The sequence below is a fragment of the Melanotaenia boesemani genome, chromosome 16 (genome assembly GCF_017639745.1).
Source record: "Melanotaenia boesemani isolate fMelBoe1 chromosome 16, fMelBoe1.pri, whole genome shotgun sequence".
In the NCBI taxonomy this organism is placed as follows: domain Eukaryota; kingdom Metazoa; phylum Chordata; class Actinopteri; order Atheriniformes; family Melanotaeniidae; genus Melanotaenia; species Melanotaenia boesemani.
The window spans coordinates 3,917,585-3,935,308 of record NC_055697.1 but is presented as its reverse complement, the minus strand read 5'-3'; the positions used below and the strand labels follow the sequence as shown (position 1 = coordinate 3,935,308).

At 41.1% G+C, this 17,724-nt stretch overlaps 1 protein-coding gene across 1 annotated transcript in view; it reads right to left on the bottom strand.

Moving 5' to 3' along the window:
• si:dkey-191g9.5 (rap1 GTPase-GDP dissociation stimulator 1) overlaps positions 1-17,724 on the bottom strand; it is a 51,643-nt gene that overhangs the window by 31,939 nt on the left and 1,980 nt on the right. The window contains exons 2-7 of the mRNA XM_042010175.1: positions 10,544-10,648; positions 9,435-9,557; positions 4,506-4,631; positions 4,025-4,153; positions 864-989; positions 501-644 (exon numbers count right to left, since the gene is read on the bottom strand). Of these exons, the coding sequence (XP_041866109.1) occupies positions 501-644; positions 864-989; positions 4,025-4,153; positions 4,506-4,631; positions 9,435-9,557; positions 10,544-10,648 (753 nt within the window). The remainder of the gene's footprint in view (positions 1-500; positions 645-863; positions 990-4,024; positions 4,154-4,505; positions 4,632-9,434; positions 9,558-10,543; positions 10,649-17,724) is intronic.

Sequence of the window (17,724 nt, the reverse complement as noted above, 5' to 3'; positions counted from 1 at the left end):
AGGAATAATTTTGGTTTTGGTTTTGTTTGTGATTCCGCCTTTGAGCGTGATACCCGTTTTTGGGACATTTTTAGTTTCTGTGTTTTGGATAATTGTCTTTGGAACACCTTTTGTGTTTCCGGTTTTCTTTTGATATTTATCCTTTAACCCATTTTGGGACACCTTTTGTTGGTTTAGTTTGGTTTATCTCTTGTAGTCGGCACCGGGTTATGTTTATTTGTTTGAGAACCTGGATTTAGTTTTGTTTGTTGCAAATAAACTGTGTTATACTTTTAAATCCTGTGTCCGACTCCCTGTGTTCCGTCCTTTGTAACCCTAGACAAATGAGGACGTAACAGTTCCACACAGAAACATTATTATCAAACGCAGATTCAGTCCAGCAGGTCAGACTGAATCATGAAGGTCTCTCCTCATCCTGTCACTAACACCATAACAGTTTCATGTTAACCCGATTACCTGAAGATGAAATGTCAGACTAACAGAAATTAGGAACTACTCACCTCCTAAAAGCAGAGACACAATGAGGTTGGAGGCAATCTTGATGCTGCAGAGATCATGGGGGTCTGAATGTCCCTGCAGACCCCGGATCATGTCTGATAAAGCCTCTGGTACTCCAGACTCAGCAAACTGCAGCTTCAGGGTATCTGGAGACGCAACACAAGGAAGCTTCAGAACGGAGTTCTGCCATCATCATTAGCAGCAGATGTATGAAGGACAATCAAAAGTTTAAAACAAATGCATAAAAAATATGTATAAAAATTGTATAAAATATATGTATATGTATGCATAAAAATAAGTCATTATACAGATGACATAAGTCATCTACAGCAGACCTCCTTCCTCTGGTGTTTTCCATGACTTACCGCTCTCTCCCAGTGAACTCAGGATTTCCAAGATGACGTGTCGGCGTTCAGCATCAGGCGCTCGTTTCAGCTGAAAGGTCAGAGCATCGGCCACATGCAGAAGTGCCAGAGCCTCCCGCGCCGAGTCTGCAAAAACAAGCTGTTAGAACTTTCTGTGATAATATATTCCTGATTTAATTATCATTACTGAGTGATGAGTTATTACCCCAATATCAGAAAATGTGGGATACTGTGTAAAATGTAAATAAAAGCAGAATTTCATCCATCCATCTTTTATTACCAGTAGAAGATAAAAACATATCAGATGACGAAACTGAGACATTATAGCACTGCATGTAAAACAGAGGTCAGTAACAAGCGGACTGCAGTCCGGATCCGGACCCAGAACCTGTCCCATATGGACCCGGAGCTAAAATATAATATCTGACTGGGTGCTTTCATGGTAGCAGTCAGGAAAGAGGCAGACCATAGCAAGTGAGTTAAACCATCCCACATGATGCACTCTGAGGTAAACTCAGTTGCTTATCTGGGCTTGTCCTGCTCCCTCTCTCACAGCTGTTCACAATAAAGCAATAACCCATTGATGTATAGCGGGAAACGTGAACGCAACAGTCTCATTTTTCATGAAGTAGTGTAAACAGTTCTGTTTCCTTGGCTACTGCGGCCGTCTGAACCAAGACACCCCCAGAGTGGCGACACTCCCACAGATGTCTACAGAAAGACTGGAAGGTGGAAGTCATGCAGTTCATGAAGCTGCTGATAGTTCCACCACTCATAGTTCCACCACTAATAGTTCCACCGCTGATAGTTCCACCCCTGATAGTTCCACAACTGATAGCTCCACCACTAATAGTTCCACCGCTGATAGTTCCACCACTGATAGTTTCAGCCCTGATAGTTCCACAACTGATAGTTCCGCCACTGATGGTTCCACCAGGGGACAGTTCAGGGGATTGTGGGCCGCCGTCTTCCAGATCTGGACTCCATCTACACCGCCCGAGTCCAGAAGAGGGCCAGACGCACTGCAGCTGATCCCACCAACCCTGGCAACGCCCTGTTTGTACCCCTTCCATCAGGAAAGCTGGACAGGAACATTAAAACCACCACAGACAGACTCAAAGACATCTTCTTCCCCAGAGCTGTGGAAGCAGTAGCCCCCCTGTAGTTCATCACTACAATCGCCTACAGTACTCTCTCTCTCTCTCTCTCACACACACACACACACACACACACACACTCAGACCTCCATCCTTGCGCCAGGATGAACTTTATCCAGCCTGTAAATACTATCTGCTGGGAATTCTCTCATTTTCTTTATTTTCTTTATTTTTACTTATTTATGTGCCTGTTATTATTTTATTTTTATATACTAAGCTGAGAGACTCCTCAAAATTTCGTTATGCTGCATAATGACAATAAAGATCTTGAATGTTGATACTGAAAAATACATAAATCAAAGTGAAAAGGCTGGATGGGAGGGCCTGAATTGTGAATGGGCGGACCTTGCCCACTGGGGCTCGCCCATAGCCCCGAGTCTGTGCACGCCCCTACCCACAATGCATGTGCACAATTTTACTTGACAGAGCAACAGTGACATCGCCTGTGAATAAATAGGAAATATGTGAAATATCTATAATAAAGACTAGGAGAGAGAGGGTACTGGAGAGCTCATCATGCAGCCCCTCAAAAACCTTCTCATGCGTGAGGACGATGGATCAGTTTCACTGTCTCATCACAACATGAGGAGGAGAAAGTTTTTATTTGTTTTAGGTTTTACCCCAGGTCTTTAAGTTACAGTACGTTTTTACTGTACATACAGAAGGGATTCCCAAACTATCACCTTAAAAATATATCAAGGGTAAAAGATCTGATGTCTCAGCAGGACCTGGAAAAACTAGTCCAACAAAATACAAAACGTCCTCATCAACAAGCTCTGAAAGCCGTTAGCAGAGAAACCTCACTAAATTTCTAAATTATGATTTTGTTTAGCTTTTTCTTTTTCCTTCAGGGACCCCAGAACCCAGCTGGGTGATTGTAAGCCACGTTTTCATTTTAAATAGTCACTACTTAATGTTGGCTTGACCCTTTAAGCTTGAATCTATTCCCAACTGTATCAAATCGGAAATAATACAGTAAAAAATAAATAAAAACAGATTGAAGAGAAAGAGACTGAAATAAAATAAACAATGATGAACATCTAATAAATAATAACAATAAATAAACACAAATAAATCATATATATATATATATATATATATATATATATAAATTTAAATGTTTACATAAATCATAGTAGATGAATTAAAATAACTAAATAAAAATAAATCAAATGAATAAAGACTTGAAGCAGCTTGTTGCTGCTGGGTTGAAGCTGAGATTTTCTAAAACTTAAAAACTGAAACTTCTCATCACACTCTTACTCAAATTAGTCTGCTCTACTAAAAAAAAACAACAAAAAAAGTGTTCGAACTTACAGATGAATTCTGGGTTCTGGTAGGAAGCCGCCCCCCTCTGAAATTCACGTTTGGAAGGTATTTTATATTATGTGGTTGTTAAAGTAGGGGTTGTCAGTATAGAAAAATTGCCAGAAAATCAATCAATAAATAAATAAATAAATAAAAAGCTTATATTTCTGATTATGACTGAAGTTTGTTGAAAGATTTCATATTAAAATTAAAAAAAGTAAGTTAAATGATTCTTATAGCACTTCTTTTGCAGGGACCCATTTCAGTCCCTAATGTGACTTTTTTATCTTCAAAATAATGCATTAAAATTAAATATTGTCATAATGTTTTACATATACAAACTCGGATAAAACAGGTGGCACTATTATGACAAAAAAAAGCATAAAAATGTAAACAAATAAATAAATAATGAAAACTTTATAGTTGATTAGAGCTGAAGTTTAAAAAAGATTTAAGCTGCGAAAGTGGAAAAAAAGATAGAATTAGATGATTTTATAGCACCTTTTCTGCAGGGTCCCGTTTGGGTCCCAAAGGTCCTAAATGTAAGTTTTTAATGGGGGATCCTGAAGGGTTAAACCTGGTCCAGTTCACAGAATTTTCTGACTGATCTAACCTGTAAATCAGATCCAAAGAGTCACATAGAGCTTAAATAAGTTTAAACACCAACAGATACAGAAAACACCACAGGATAATCACCCATGTCAGCCAGGTTACAGAGCCCCAGCAGGCAGACGTTGACCAGCGGGTCGTTATCCGGGTACTCCCTCATGATGGACACCAGCCTGGGGATCACACCACTCTGGACTAACTGGTCCTGTTGGTGAGCTGGGGGAGGGAAGACACGCAGTCAGCTGGGTGTGGATATGTATGTGTTTGGCTCTGAATGAACTGATGAAGTGAAGATAAAAAGACTAAATGAAAGCAGGTGTTCTAACTGTCTCAGCCTCAAGTTTAATCAGTGAATAAACATGAAACCAGAAATGGGTTAAAGACGCGAAGGAGGAGCTTTGCTGGTTGTTTAGTGATGACAGAAGCGCTGCAGAAACTACAACATCAACTTTCTGCTGAGTTTCTTGTAGAAAAACAATTATGTAAAATCTGAGTAAAAGCTGAGAAAGTGAAGTAGGAACTGCAGATGAAGCTGATGACTCGCATTCAGGCCATCAGGCCAACTCACTGTTGTCGAAGCAGATGCGTCCAATGGCCCTGCCGGTGTTTAGAAGCATCTCCTGGTTCCTGCTGTTCAGATGGGGAACCAGAACTTTGACCAGGCCCGCCTCGATGCATGGTTCTCTCACTGCAGCTGCAACACATGGACAACACCCCGCATTAACGCTGGCAGTTTACAGAGGATTTACTGCACCACATTACTGGGAGTTGGGAAAAATTCGATTTTAAATATTTAGTGACACAAAAATGACACAATGACACAAAAAAGTTTTGACTGATTTCTGAAAGATGTAAAATTTCTATAAAAAGTGTCCATTTCCAAATCATCCAAGCTAACATGTCTCAGATTATCTCATTTAGTTTTCCTGTATCTTCTTGTTATGTATTAATTAGGAATAAAAAATGTTAAAAAAGAAAAAGAAACATCTTCTTGTTGACCTCCAGCTCCAAAGCTCCTGGTGTGAAGAAACCAGTACCTGGATAAACAGACAGGAAGCATGTTCTGGTCTCCAGTTACTGGGCATCCCTTCGTCTAAAACCAGTTATCCAGGCTGCTGCACCGTCACAAAGAAGTCTGTTGTCTGACGTGGAACTGCCCACACCAAGTTCCTCCAGGGTCCAGGTACCAAACCAAGAACCATTTTGAGTCCATCAATTCCTTTAAGTCCGCTTCATGTATGAAAACAAAACCAACATTATGTGAAGCATCTTTTCTCATTTATTCTAATTTTAATCAAGTTTATTCTACAACCCAAATACTTGCAGGTTTGAAAAAGTTCAACAAGCTATCAATCCATCCATTTTCTACATGCAGGGAAGCTGGAGCCTATCCCAGCATTTAACAGGTGAGAGGCAGGTACACCTGGACAGGTACACCTGGACAGGTCGCCAGTCCACCGCAGGTCCAACACAGAGAAACAAACAGCCAATCACAGTCACTCTTAGGGAGGATCTAGAGAGACCAGTTAACCTAAGATCATGTCTTTGGATGGTGGGAGGAAGCCGGAGAGTCCACACATACACGGGCAAACTCCACACAGAAATTCTCCCCAGCCAGGACTCAAACCAGTGACCTCCTTGCTGTGAGGCCGCAGTGCTAACCACCACACGAATGGCCCAAACAAAATCTCTGCTGTATCTCTAATCCTCAAATCTGCATACTATAACCCCGCCTTCATATGGGGTCTTTGTCATGAGGGAATCCGCATACCCTAGCTTGGATGTGCATCAGAGGTTCGCCTCGATCCCGTCGCACTGCTAATCCTGCCATCTCCCAAGAGAAGTTTTGCACTCGAAGACGCACCCCTACTGGTTCCAGTTTGACCTGACGCCATCGTCTCTCCAGATCCTTCGTAGCTTCTTTCAAACTAGATCACTGAGTATGGTAAAACAGCCTCAGCTTTGCTGGGTCACATGTCTGGAAACGAGGCCCCTTCTTGTTAAATACTGGGGACGCTCAATGTCTCGGATGGCTAATCCTGCTCAAAAACTTCTTTGCCTTTGAAGTGTGTCTTTCTTTTCCACGCCACACTTAGCACCATCTCTTTCATTCTGTATTTGAGAAAATAAATTATCATAGACCTGCGGGGTCAACTATATCTGCTCTACCTCGCACACCAGATCAGACTCCTTCCCCGCCAGAGAGGGGACATTCCACGTCCCTAGAACTAGCTTCTACAGACCGCCAGGGTCCTCAACTATGGCCGCCGCCCAGCTAATACTGCACCTAACCCCTATGGCATCTCCCACAGGTGGTGAGCCCACAGGAAGGGGGGGGGGCATGTCACTCTTTCGAGCTGAGCCCGACCGGACGCCCGGCCACCAAGTCTCGCCTCGGTGCCCCACCTTCAGGACTGGTTATAGAGGGGGTTAGGGCGACGGAAACCTGGCTACAGTGGTTTTGTTCATCATAGGGGTCTGTTTCTTGCCTGGTCCCTTCCCCAGAGACCTGTTTGCAATGGGTGACCCTACCAGGGGCATAAAGCCCCAGACAACATAGCTCCTAGGATCATCGGGACACGTCAACTCCTCCACAACGGTAAGGTGGTGGTGTGTTTTTTTTTTTTTTTTTTTTGCTTTTTGCATTCTCGGTTGACTTCGTGTAAACATCTAGAGAATTTTTATATTAATTGATGCATTATTTACGCTTTTCAGACCAGATCAGTTTGATAATATTATTGATCTGCGTCATTTTCTTTACAATGTGAGGAACTGGCAAATATTCTAAACTGAGAGTTTACTCTGATTAGATGTTAAATAGACAAGTTTTTTAGTACTGTAAATCTGTGTTGTTTACTTGTTTATTTAAAAAACTGAGTCAGGATTTGATAAGGAAATTGATAAAGAACCAGATCAATAGCCAGAACTGATAATGGCATTGATACTACAACATGACTTGGGCAGAGACACCTAGGCTTAAAATGAATAGAAGTCAGTGGAGCCAGTGTTGGGTGAACTCATTACAGTGATGGTCAGATTGGGTGAAAGATGGAAAATTCTTCTACGTTTTCATGTAGGATTTGTATATGTACAGGAGAAACTGTGGGCATGAAAGAAGTTTGATAAGTTTTCTGAATAATATTGAAGGACAAAATTAGAGTTCATGACATTATCACCTGGAGTGGCAAGATGTGAAATTTGAAACGTGAAATCAAACTGTAAATATATCAGAATGCCATCAGACACAGAAAGGTTTTTCTTTCATTGCCTGTTTAAACTCTGAATTAAGTTTCTACATGAAAGCATGTCAGGCTCTGAAGTGGCTTTTCTTCATTTCTTTAGAAGGAATTTCACACTTCTTTGGAGTTTTTGTAAACACTGCAGTGTATCGCTACCAAAAGTCATCACATTCTTTCTCTTATCAATCTGCAAGTTTTGATACAGTTCTTGCTTAAATTTTCTCAAAATTGTGCAATACTTTACAAATCATGTAAAGAAATTTGCGTCAGAAATGGAAGAAGTGGATCATTGAGTGGACTAAGTATGAGCATATGTGTGCTACAGTGGCTAAGGCAGGACTTTAGTTTGATGGACATACTATGGGGCAAATCACAGACTTGGATCATACCATTAGGCATGGAAAGGCCAGAAAGGGGGGCAGATGCTCAGAAGACAGTGTAGTGGTACAGAACAGGTTCAAGGAGCAACAGACAGGATCTGAATTTCAATGCAGGCAAGTAAGGAAAAAGTGAAGAATTGAGTTAAAACTGAAAAATAAGCTTCATCTGGCTGCAAAGGGTGTTTGCCCAGGATATCTTACAAGCTAAGATCACCACTGTGTGCCTCAATGCCTTCGGTGAAAGCTATAATTACACAAAAACAAAATCTGTTACCGTGGAGATTTTATCACATCATTCTGAGCACCTTCTTCCTACATAACAAACAAAATGAAAGATATAATCCCTGACTGGCTCCTGTCACCGAGCATGTACAGAGCACAGCGACATGGCAGAAGACCGTGTTTGAATTGTGTAAGTTTTCACATTATTTTGAGTTTGTTGGAGAAGAAGGACCAGTACAGCCACAGTGAACTGAATAATGTGTCCGTTAGCAGTTCCGCAGGGAAAATGCTGAACATGATCAGGAAGACGCTTCAAACTACTGTTAACATCTCAAACATTGTGAGGATAATCTTTAAAGCCCTGTGTGATTTATTGACTTTCTTTGTTGATGAGGCTGAAAATATTTTGCCTGTCAAAACTTAATATTATAAACAGTAAATGAGGAATAGTCAGTACATTCAAACTTTAAGACCAGAAAGAATCATAAAGGAGCATTTTTATGTAGATGGAAAGAACAATGTTTAGGATTTGTTAACTTCTGACAGTAATGTGTTACCATCAGAAACCTGGTTTGTCTGGTTGGGTTTGAATGATGAAATTTTATTTCTGTTTTGTCCTCCACTGACTTCATGGATGTTTCAGGTCTCATGCAGCCACTACTCTTACCTCAGAGCGGCCGACTGTTTTAACTCATTATACAAACAGTGACTCATAAACAGCCCGTCCCTTAAATTAAATCCCTTCTAGTTTGACTTCAAGAACCAGAACCTCCAGTTATCAGATCCTCTCTGAGGAACCAGCTCCCAGTCTGGTTTCAGGTACCAGACCTTCTCTCTACCTTCAGATCATCTTCAAACTTTCCTTCTTGATAAATCTTATAGCAGGTCCGTCTCTGTGACCCTGATCCATCCTTTAGTCCTGCTGCTAGAGGCCGAGGCTGCTGGGGGACGTCCCATGATGCACTGGGCTCCTCTTTGCTGGGGGACGTCCCATGATGCACTGGGCTCCTCTCTGCTGGGGATGTCCCATGATGCACTGGGCTCTTCTCTGCTGGGGGATGTCCCATGATGCACTGGGCTCCTCTCTGCTGGGGACGTCCCATGATGCACTGGGCTCCTCTCTGCTGGGGGACGTCCCATGATGCACTGGGCTCCTCTTTGCTGGGGGACTTCCCATGATGCACTGGACTCCTCTCTGCTCTCTTTACGCTCCATGTAGAAACATCTGATGTTGTCATTCATTCGTGTTTCTCTTCTTTCTTAGGTGGAATCGCAGGATCAGAGTTCTGCTGCTGGTTCACCCTCTTTCCTGTCCTCTCCACCCACAACCGGTCCAGGAAGATGGCCGTCCTTCCTGGTCCTGGTTCTGATGGAGGTTTTTCTTAGCTAGGTCCTTATTTATATGAATTGGTTTATATGAACACAGTTATGATAAACTGGACTAATGTAGATGTGTTCTAACTGGATGATAACTGCCAGTTTACACATCTCTCCATAGAAAAACTTTGCTTCATGGGGAATAACAGTAACACCACAAATTTCATAGAATTTCAAAGGTAAAAATAAATGTTCTAAAAAAGAGAGATGGAATTGACTGATTTATGAAAAGACAATAATCTTGTTTTGTTTCTGACTAGTGAGGAAATGAGAACTGACCGTCTCGTGCCATCTCGGCCACCACCAGAGCCACCTGGCAGCTCAGACCGCTGTCATGCTGCAAGGTCTGAACCAGGATGGGCAGGATCCCGCTTCTGGCAATCTCTACAGCAGCACCTTTTTCTGCACACACACACACACACACACACACACACACCTGTTCATACTGATGTTGAGATAAAAAAAAACAGCATCATCACATCAGATCACAGATTCTAAGTTTCAGTTGATCGGTTCTAGTTTACACGTATGAAGTGATCCATGAAGTTATAACAACATTAGACCTGTTAGAACAACTATTATCAGAACTAACATTTATCTTCTATTCTGATACATTTACAGAATTTCTTCGTTAAATGTAAATAAGCAGGAGAGTCATTATAATTCTACAGTTATCAGCTGTTAAAAACAACCAGTGCTGGACACAAGCATATGTTAACTTCAGAAAAGATATGTCATAGAATTTTGATTTGATTTGATGTAAAATCCACCCTCCACCACATTAGGTCCGCCTGTCTTGTTAACACTAATATCCAACCAGCCAGTCACATGGCAGTATGTAGTCAATAGATGTGGTGAAGACGACTGCTGAAATTCAAACTGAGCATCAGTATGAGGAAGAAAGAGGATTTAAGAGAGTTTGAACGTGGCATGGTTATTGGTCTGAGTGTTTACTGGGATTTTCACCCACAACCATCTCTAGGGTTTCCAGAGAATGCTCTAAAGAAGAGAAAATATCCAGCGAGCAGCAGTTGTCTGGATCGATATTAGAAGGTGGTCCAGATGAAGAGGATGACCCGGTACTAGAAGGCGGACCCAATGAAGAGAAAGACCTGGTATTAGAAGGCGGCCCCAATGAAGAGGAAGACCTGGTACTAGAAGGCAGACCTGATTAAGAGGACGGTGAGAGCACAGACTTGACCCTGCTGTTTTTCTGTACACGATGGACTTAATTGGAGTTTGAAATTGTTACTTTTTTGTTTAAAAAAAAAAGAATTGTTTTAAAATGAGAACTCAAATTGATTTAATCACATGATTCAGAACTGATATATAAAGATCCAAACCCCAAGGTTAGTTTAAGGTTAAGGTTTAGTGTGTGTGTTACTCACTCTTTTCCAGCAGTGCAGCCAGCACTGTGTCCAGATGAGGCTTCAGTTCATCCTCTATTAGCTCTGTGCTCACACTGATGGCCTTTAGAGCCTCACTGAGAGAATCTGCAACATCAACACCAACATGCCCCATTAACATGCCAGGTTCAAATTGTTCATGATTCCATTATCAAACACCTCCAGGATTATCAATAAATGTGAAGTCAAACCATGAAGGCAAGGCATGCACATGTACAGGACAATTCAAAGTGCTTTACATAAAACAAAGGCATTACAGATATTTAGAAATAGTAAAAGGCATCAACACATAATCACAATAAAATAATAAATTACATTAAAATGATTAAAAGCAAGATAAGTTAAAAAGTTTCCGTGCAGATTTCATGCATAGGCGCATGACAAAAGAAATGTTTTTAACCTGGATTTAAAAATGTCTGCATTTGGTGAAAGTTTAATCTCCACTGGCAGTTTGTTCCACTTGTTTGCAGCATAACAGCTAAATGCTGCTTCTCCATGTTTAGTCTGGACTCTGGTCTGGACTAGTGGACCAGAGTCTTTGGACCTAAGAGCTCTGCTAGGTTTATATTCTCTGAACATATCACAGATGTATTCTGGGCCTAAACCATTCTGGGATTTGTAAACGATCAGAAGGGTTTTAAAATCTATTCTGTGACTGACTGGAAACCAGTGTAAAGATTTCAAAACTGGTGTGATGTGTTCAGATCTCTTAGTCCTGGTTAAAACTCTAGCAGCAGCGTTCTGGATGAGCTGCAGATGTTTAATGCTCTTTTTAGGAAGTCCTGTTAAAAGACCATTACAGTAATCCAGCCTACTGGAGATGAATGCATGGATGAGTTTCTCTTGGTCTTTCTGGGAGACTAAACTTTTAATTCTGTTGATGTTTCTGAGCTGGTAAAATCTTCTTAGTGAAGCTTTGATGTGGCTGCTGAAAGTCAGGTCTGAGTCTATCAACACTCCCAGGTTACGAACTTGGTTGGTGGTTTTAAGAGCCCAAGTCTCCAGATGTTTGCCAATGCTGACCCTCTTCTCTTTGCTACCAAACAGAATAATCTCCGTTTTGTCTTCATTTAATTGTAGAAAATTCTCCTTCATCCAGGTGTTTATTTGCTCCAGACACTGACACAATAAGTCTATTGGACTGCAGTCATCTGGTGACAGAGACACATAAAGTTGTGTATCATCAGCATAACTTTTATAATTAATGCTAAAGTTCTGTAATATTTGACCCAAAGGGAGCATATACAAGTTGAACAGAAGAGGTCCAAGGACTGACCCCTGGGGGACTCCACAAGTCATGGCCACTCGCTCGGATTCATAGCTGCCGATCGTAACAAAATAACTCCGGCCTTCTAAATAGGACCTGAACCAGTTAAGGACCACTCCAGAAAGTCCAACCCAGTTTTCCAGTCTGTGCAACAGGATTCTGTGATCTACAGTGTCAAACGCAGCACTGAGATCCAACAGAACCAGGACTGATACTTGACCAGAATCAGTATTCAACCTAACGTCATTTAACACAGAGCTGTTTCAGGGCTGTGATGAGGTCGGAAGCCGGACTGAAATTTATCAAGATTTCCACTTTCATTTAAAAAATCATTAGGCTGGTGAAATACAACTTTCTCAATAATCTTGGAAATAAAAGAGGTTAGAGACGGTCTATAGTAGTTAATTATAGAGGCGTCTAGAGTCCTTTTCTTTAGGAGGCTTAATAGCAGCTATCTTTAGTGACTTGGGAAAAATGCCTGATGCCAGCGAGCTGTTAACTATAAGTAGAAGATCACTTTCTACTGAGGTAAAAACTGTTTTTAAAAAGTCGGATGGTATCATGTTCAGAGTGCATGTTGTTGATTTCAAATGCCAAACTGTTTCTTGTAGGATTTTTAAATCAACCATTTTAAATTGCGACATGACATCAGAATTATTTCCGGGTTTTAGACACAGACTACTTTTCTTGTTTGACTGTGTGGAATTATTATTTTGTCTGATTGTTTTCATTTTTTGGCTAAAAAAGTTGGCTAATTGTTATAGTTACGCAGGCTTTGTTTGTACAGCTCATAGTGAATTTGAAGTTTATTTTTCTGCCATTTCCACTCAGTTTTTCTGCTTTTTCTTTTTAGGCTGGTGACCACAGTGGTGTTTCTCCATGGTGTTTTCTGTTTGCTCAAAGTGTTCTTGATTCTTATTGGAGCAACAGCATCCATTACATTCAAGACTTTCAGATTGAAATGATCCAGTGACTCTGCTCTGGTTGTTGGTAATATAGCTATGGCCTCCACAAACTTAGCACTTGTTCTTTCATTAATGTTCCTCTTCCTAACCGAGGAGCAGGTTGGTTGGACACTCTGAGTGATCAGTAAATCAAACAAAATACAAAAATGGTCAGACAAGGCCGAGTCAGTGACATCAACAGAAGAAATATCAACACCCTTAAATAACCAGGTCCATAATGTGACCTCGAATGTGGGTCGGTTCTTTTACATGTTGCCACAAACCAAACATGTCCACTATGGAAGAAAAGTCATTGACATTACCATCCGTCATGTTATCTATGTGAATGTTAAAATCCCCAGTTAAGATGAAATGGTTGAAATCAGTAGAGATAACCGACAATAATTCAGAAAATTCATCAATAAAATTTACACAGTGTCCTGGACGTCTGTAGATGATTAGAAATAGGATTTTAGGAATGCCCCTTAAAATAAAACTAAGATATTCAAAAGAAGTAAAATCAGCAAATGAAATTTCTTTACACTGGAATGAATCTTTAAATAAGGCAACTTCTCCTCCCCCTTTCCTCCCGTTTCCACATTTATTCATAAAACTAAAATGAGGGGGTGCTGTTTCATTAAGAACTGTAGCACTTGTGTCTTCTGTTAACCATGTTTCTGTCAGAAAAAGAAAATCTAAACTGTGATGAAGTCATTAACTAACAGTGACTTGTTGGACAGAGATCTAACATTACGTACAGCAGCTTTATGAAGTTTACACTGGTCTCTGTTGTATTCTGAGTTATACAAGGTACAGTTAAGAAATTAGATCAATTTACCCCACAAACTGACCGTGTTCGATTCCTTATTTTACTAACACAGGAATCCTACTGGGTCCAGGCTTGATCTCAGAACAGCTGTCAGTAGTAGCAAAACTACAGCAAGGACCCTGAACGCATCATGGCATGTTATTTTTGTTGTGAATTCTGCTGCTCTGGGAACCTCCTCCCATGCCCTGCTCGGTCAGGACAGATGATCTAAGAGGAGGATGAGGAGGGGGAGGGGGGGAGCCCTGTATTTCTTGGTAGATGGTGGTCGTTGGGGTTCAGACCGGGATAGAGACACACTTTGAAGACCTTGGGTGATGTGGAGAAGAGGGTCTGGTGAGGGGGGAGAGCTGGGAGTTGATCTCCTCTCTGCTGTGTCCTTCGCTCTTATCTGTACACTCATGTTTGGGTTTGCCGTCCCAACAGCATGACGCAAGTGTGCACCAAGTAATCTGCATCCAGTTAGATTTGGATGCACACCATCAGGTCTGAATTGCTCCTTACAGTTCCAAAAGATATTGAAGTTATCAATGAACTTCATCCCATGGGTGATACATGCGTTTGATAACCATGTGTTCAGGACAAGAAGTCTACTGAAAAGATAAATTCCTTTACCTGCTGTAGGAATGGGTCCTGAAATGTAAACATGGTGCTCCAAACTGACACAGTCTCTCCAACAGCAGAGAAAAGTCTTTCTTCAGGATCTCGGAGCCAGTTTTCCTCCTCAGAATATCAAAAGACTCCGTGTGGACAATAATCTTCATACCATCTGGATATGAAGACAGAATGGTCTAAAGATCTCTGTCAGCTCCCTGACTGATGTATCAAAAAGTGTTAAATTTTCCGTCTTTGCCATCCTCACATGCTGTTATAGAGTCTCCAATCAGAATTGTGTCTATTTGTTTTTGTGTGGAGGCGCCGATAGCTTATCTAGTCCTCCTGTTTGTGGAATTTTGGCCTCTCCTCCTGCTCTGGTTAGCCCTTGGCTGAGTTTTAGGGCTATTTCTTGAGTTTTTATAGATCCTTGCATTACATTCATCATCATTCATTTTAATATGAGTCAACACATCATATTTATTATGCAGTGAGACTTCAGGTGGTGGAGTGAGTCCTGGAGCTTTAAATTTCCTGCTGGATTTACCTCTGCGACGAACAACATCAGACCAGGTTCTGGCCGGGGTTGATGACTTTGGTCTGGCACCAACACTGTTCCAGTAGGAGAGATCAGTCTGATGGTCCGGTTTGGGATTTTCCCCAGCTATCCCAGTGTCATTTGAACACATCCAAGGAAGTGTATCAGCCAGGTCTGTAGCGGCAGGCTCCACATTCAACATGCCTTCGCGTATGAAGATTTGACTCAATCCGTTTGACAACTCAGTAGCTTGTACAGAAGCTACAACAGAGTCAATAAATTCTTCATTCACACGAATGTCTTGCAGTGTTTCAATCCTCTTCTCCAGCTGTGTTATCCTCAAAGAAAGTTGCTCACACTCAGTGCAGCTCACTGATACTGCAGGGTTAGGAGACATCATTCCACTAGTTCTCCGATGGCAATCAACTAAATTTATCAAAAAATATATTTGTTCCAGTGATTCATTAGTGACCAGGAGTCCTTGTTCCTAAATTTCTTGCCGGTAAAGATAAGAAAAAAGAAGAAAAAAAGAAGAAAAATGCAAGCAGAAAGGAGAGCAAAGCAGGAAGCGTCCGCACGGCAGCAAAGCAGGAAGCCAAATGTAGACAGTCAAGGCTCATCTTTGGGCAGATCTGTAGTGATGCTGAAACGGACCATCTTTCTACCATAATAAGGAAAAACATACAGCAACTGATGTCATTGTTTACACAGTTGTTTTCTATACTGGTGATATCAGCGTGGAAATGTAAAACATGATTAAGATATTATTTGAAGAAAGAACTCATTAGTTAATATCAGGTTAAATACACTGACGCCCAGATTATTGATCAAAATATATTCATTCTGCATATACAAATAATCAAATTTATTATCAGGAGGTTCGGCCTGTCTCTATTTGTACTAGACTGGAAAGTGAGTAGTTTGACAATGAAAACCCAACACATAACTGTTCATCATGAAAACCTGCTGATCGTGTGCATCTGCTGATTGTTTACACCTACTGTTCCTGTACATCTGCCGATCATTTACACCTACTGATCATGTACACCTGCTGATCATGTACGCTTGCTGATTGTGTATACCAGCTGATCGTGTAAATCTACTGATTGGGTACATGTACTGATCCTGTACACCTGCTGATCGTGTATGTCTGCTGATCATATATACCTGCTGATCGTTTACAGTTACTGATCCAGTACATCTACTGATCTTGTACACCTACGGACAGTGTATGTCTGCTGCTCGTTTACACCTGCTGATCCTGTACATCTGCTGATCGTGTACATCTACTGATCGCGTATATCTACTGATTGTGTACATCTGCTGATTTTTTACACCTTTACATCTGCTGATCCTGTACATTGGCTGAAAGTGTATAACAGTTGATCGTGTACACCTACTGATCGTGTACACCTTATGATTGTGGACGAGTGCTGGTCGTGTAAGTGTGCTGATCGTGTACATCTGCTGATTGTGTACATCTGCTGATCATCTTCACCTACTGATCCTATATGCCTGCTGATCATGTACATTTGCTGATTGTGTATACCAGCTGATGGTGTAAATCTACTGATTCTGTACATCTGCTGATCCTGTACACCTGCTGACTGTGTAAGTCTGCTGATCGTTTACAGTTACTGATCCAGTACATCTGCTGAACCTGTACATCAACTGATCGTGCAAATCTGCTGATCCTGTACATCTGCTGATACAGTACACCTACTGAATGTATATGTCTACTGATTTTGCACATCTGCTGATTGTTTACACCTACTGATCCTGTCCACATGCTGATCGTGTATTCCTGCTGATAGTTTACAGCTACTGAACCTGTACATTTGCTGATCGTGTACACCTACTGATCCTGTATGCCTGCTGATCATGTATGTTTGCTGATCATGTATACCTACTGAACCTGTACAACTACTGATTGTGTAAATGTGCTGATCCTGTACATCTGCTGATCTTGTACACCTGCTGAGCGTTTACACCTACTGACCCTGTACAAGTGCTGATTGTGTACACCTAATTATCATGTATACCTGTTGATCGTTTACACCTACTGATCATGTAAATCTGCTGATCGTTTACACCTATTGAACCTGTACATCTGCTGATTTTTTACACCTATTGAACCTGTACATCTGCTGATTTTTTACACCTATTGATCCTGTACATCTGCTGATCTTGTACACCTGCTGATCGTTTACACCTACTGACCCTGTATACCTGCTGATTGTGTACGTCTGCTGATCATGTATACCTGCTGATTGTTTACACGATTTCATCACACAATATCATCTTGGGTATACGTGCACACAGCTTTTTTGGTACTAATTCAGACAAATCTTTCTAACTCATTCTGTTGAATAGAAAAGTTAAGCTAAGTGCGGAAATGCTCCTTAAACAACTTAGCTTGCTTTTAAAAGTGGATAAGGATTCTATGGATTGGACAGAGTTAGGCAGATCGTTCCACCAACAGGGAACAACAGAGGAAAAGAGTCTAGCTACTGATTTTGCGCCACGTTGTGGTGGGAGCACTAGTCGTTTTTCACTGGCAGAACGCAACTGTCGAGAGGGAGTGTAGCTCTGAACATCTGTAAATCTGCTGATCGTTTACACCTATTGACCCTGTACATCTACTGACCCTCTACACCTGCTGGTTTTGTATGTCTGCTGATCGTGTACATTTGGTGATTGTTTACAGCTATTGATCCTATACATCTGCTGATCGTGTACACCTGCTGACCAGCAAGGCAAGTCAGATTTATTGGTGCACGACATTTCATGTACAAGATAACTCAAAGTGCTTTACATAAAACATTAAAAGCATTACAGCAGGAGGCAAATAAAACCTTAGAAACAGGAGAAAATATTAAATAAAATAACACAGACTCTCTCCATCATGGCAAAAATTTCATTTGGTCTTATTCTCCAGTGTTAACCACAAATGTGACTGAAGCTGGACACTAATCTTTGGATGCTCATTTTAGT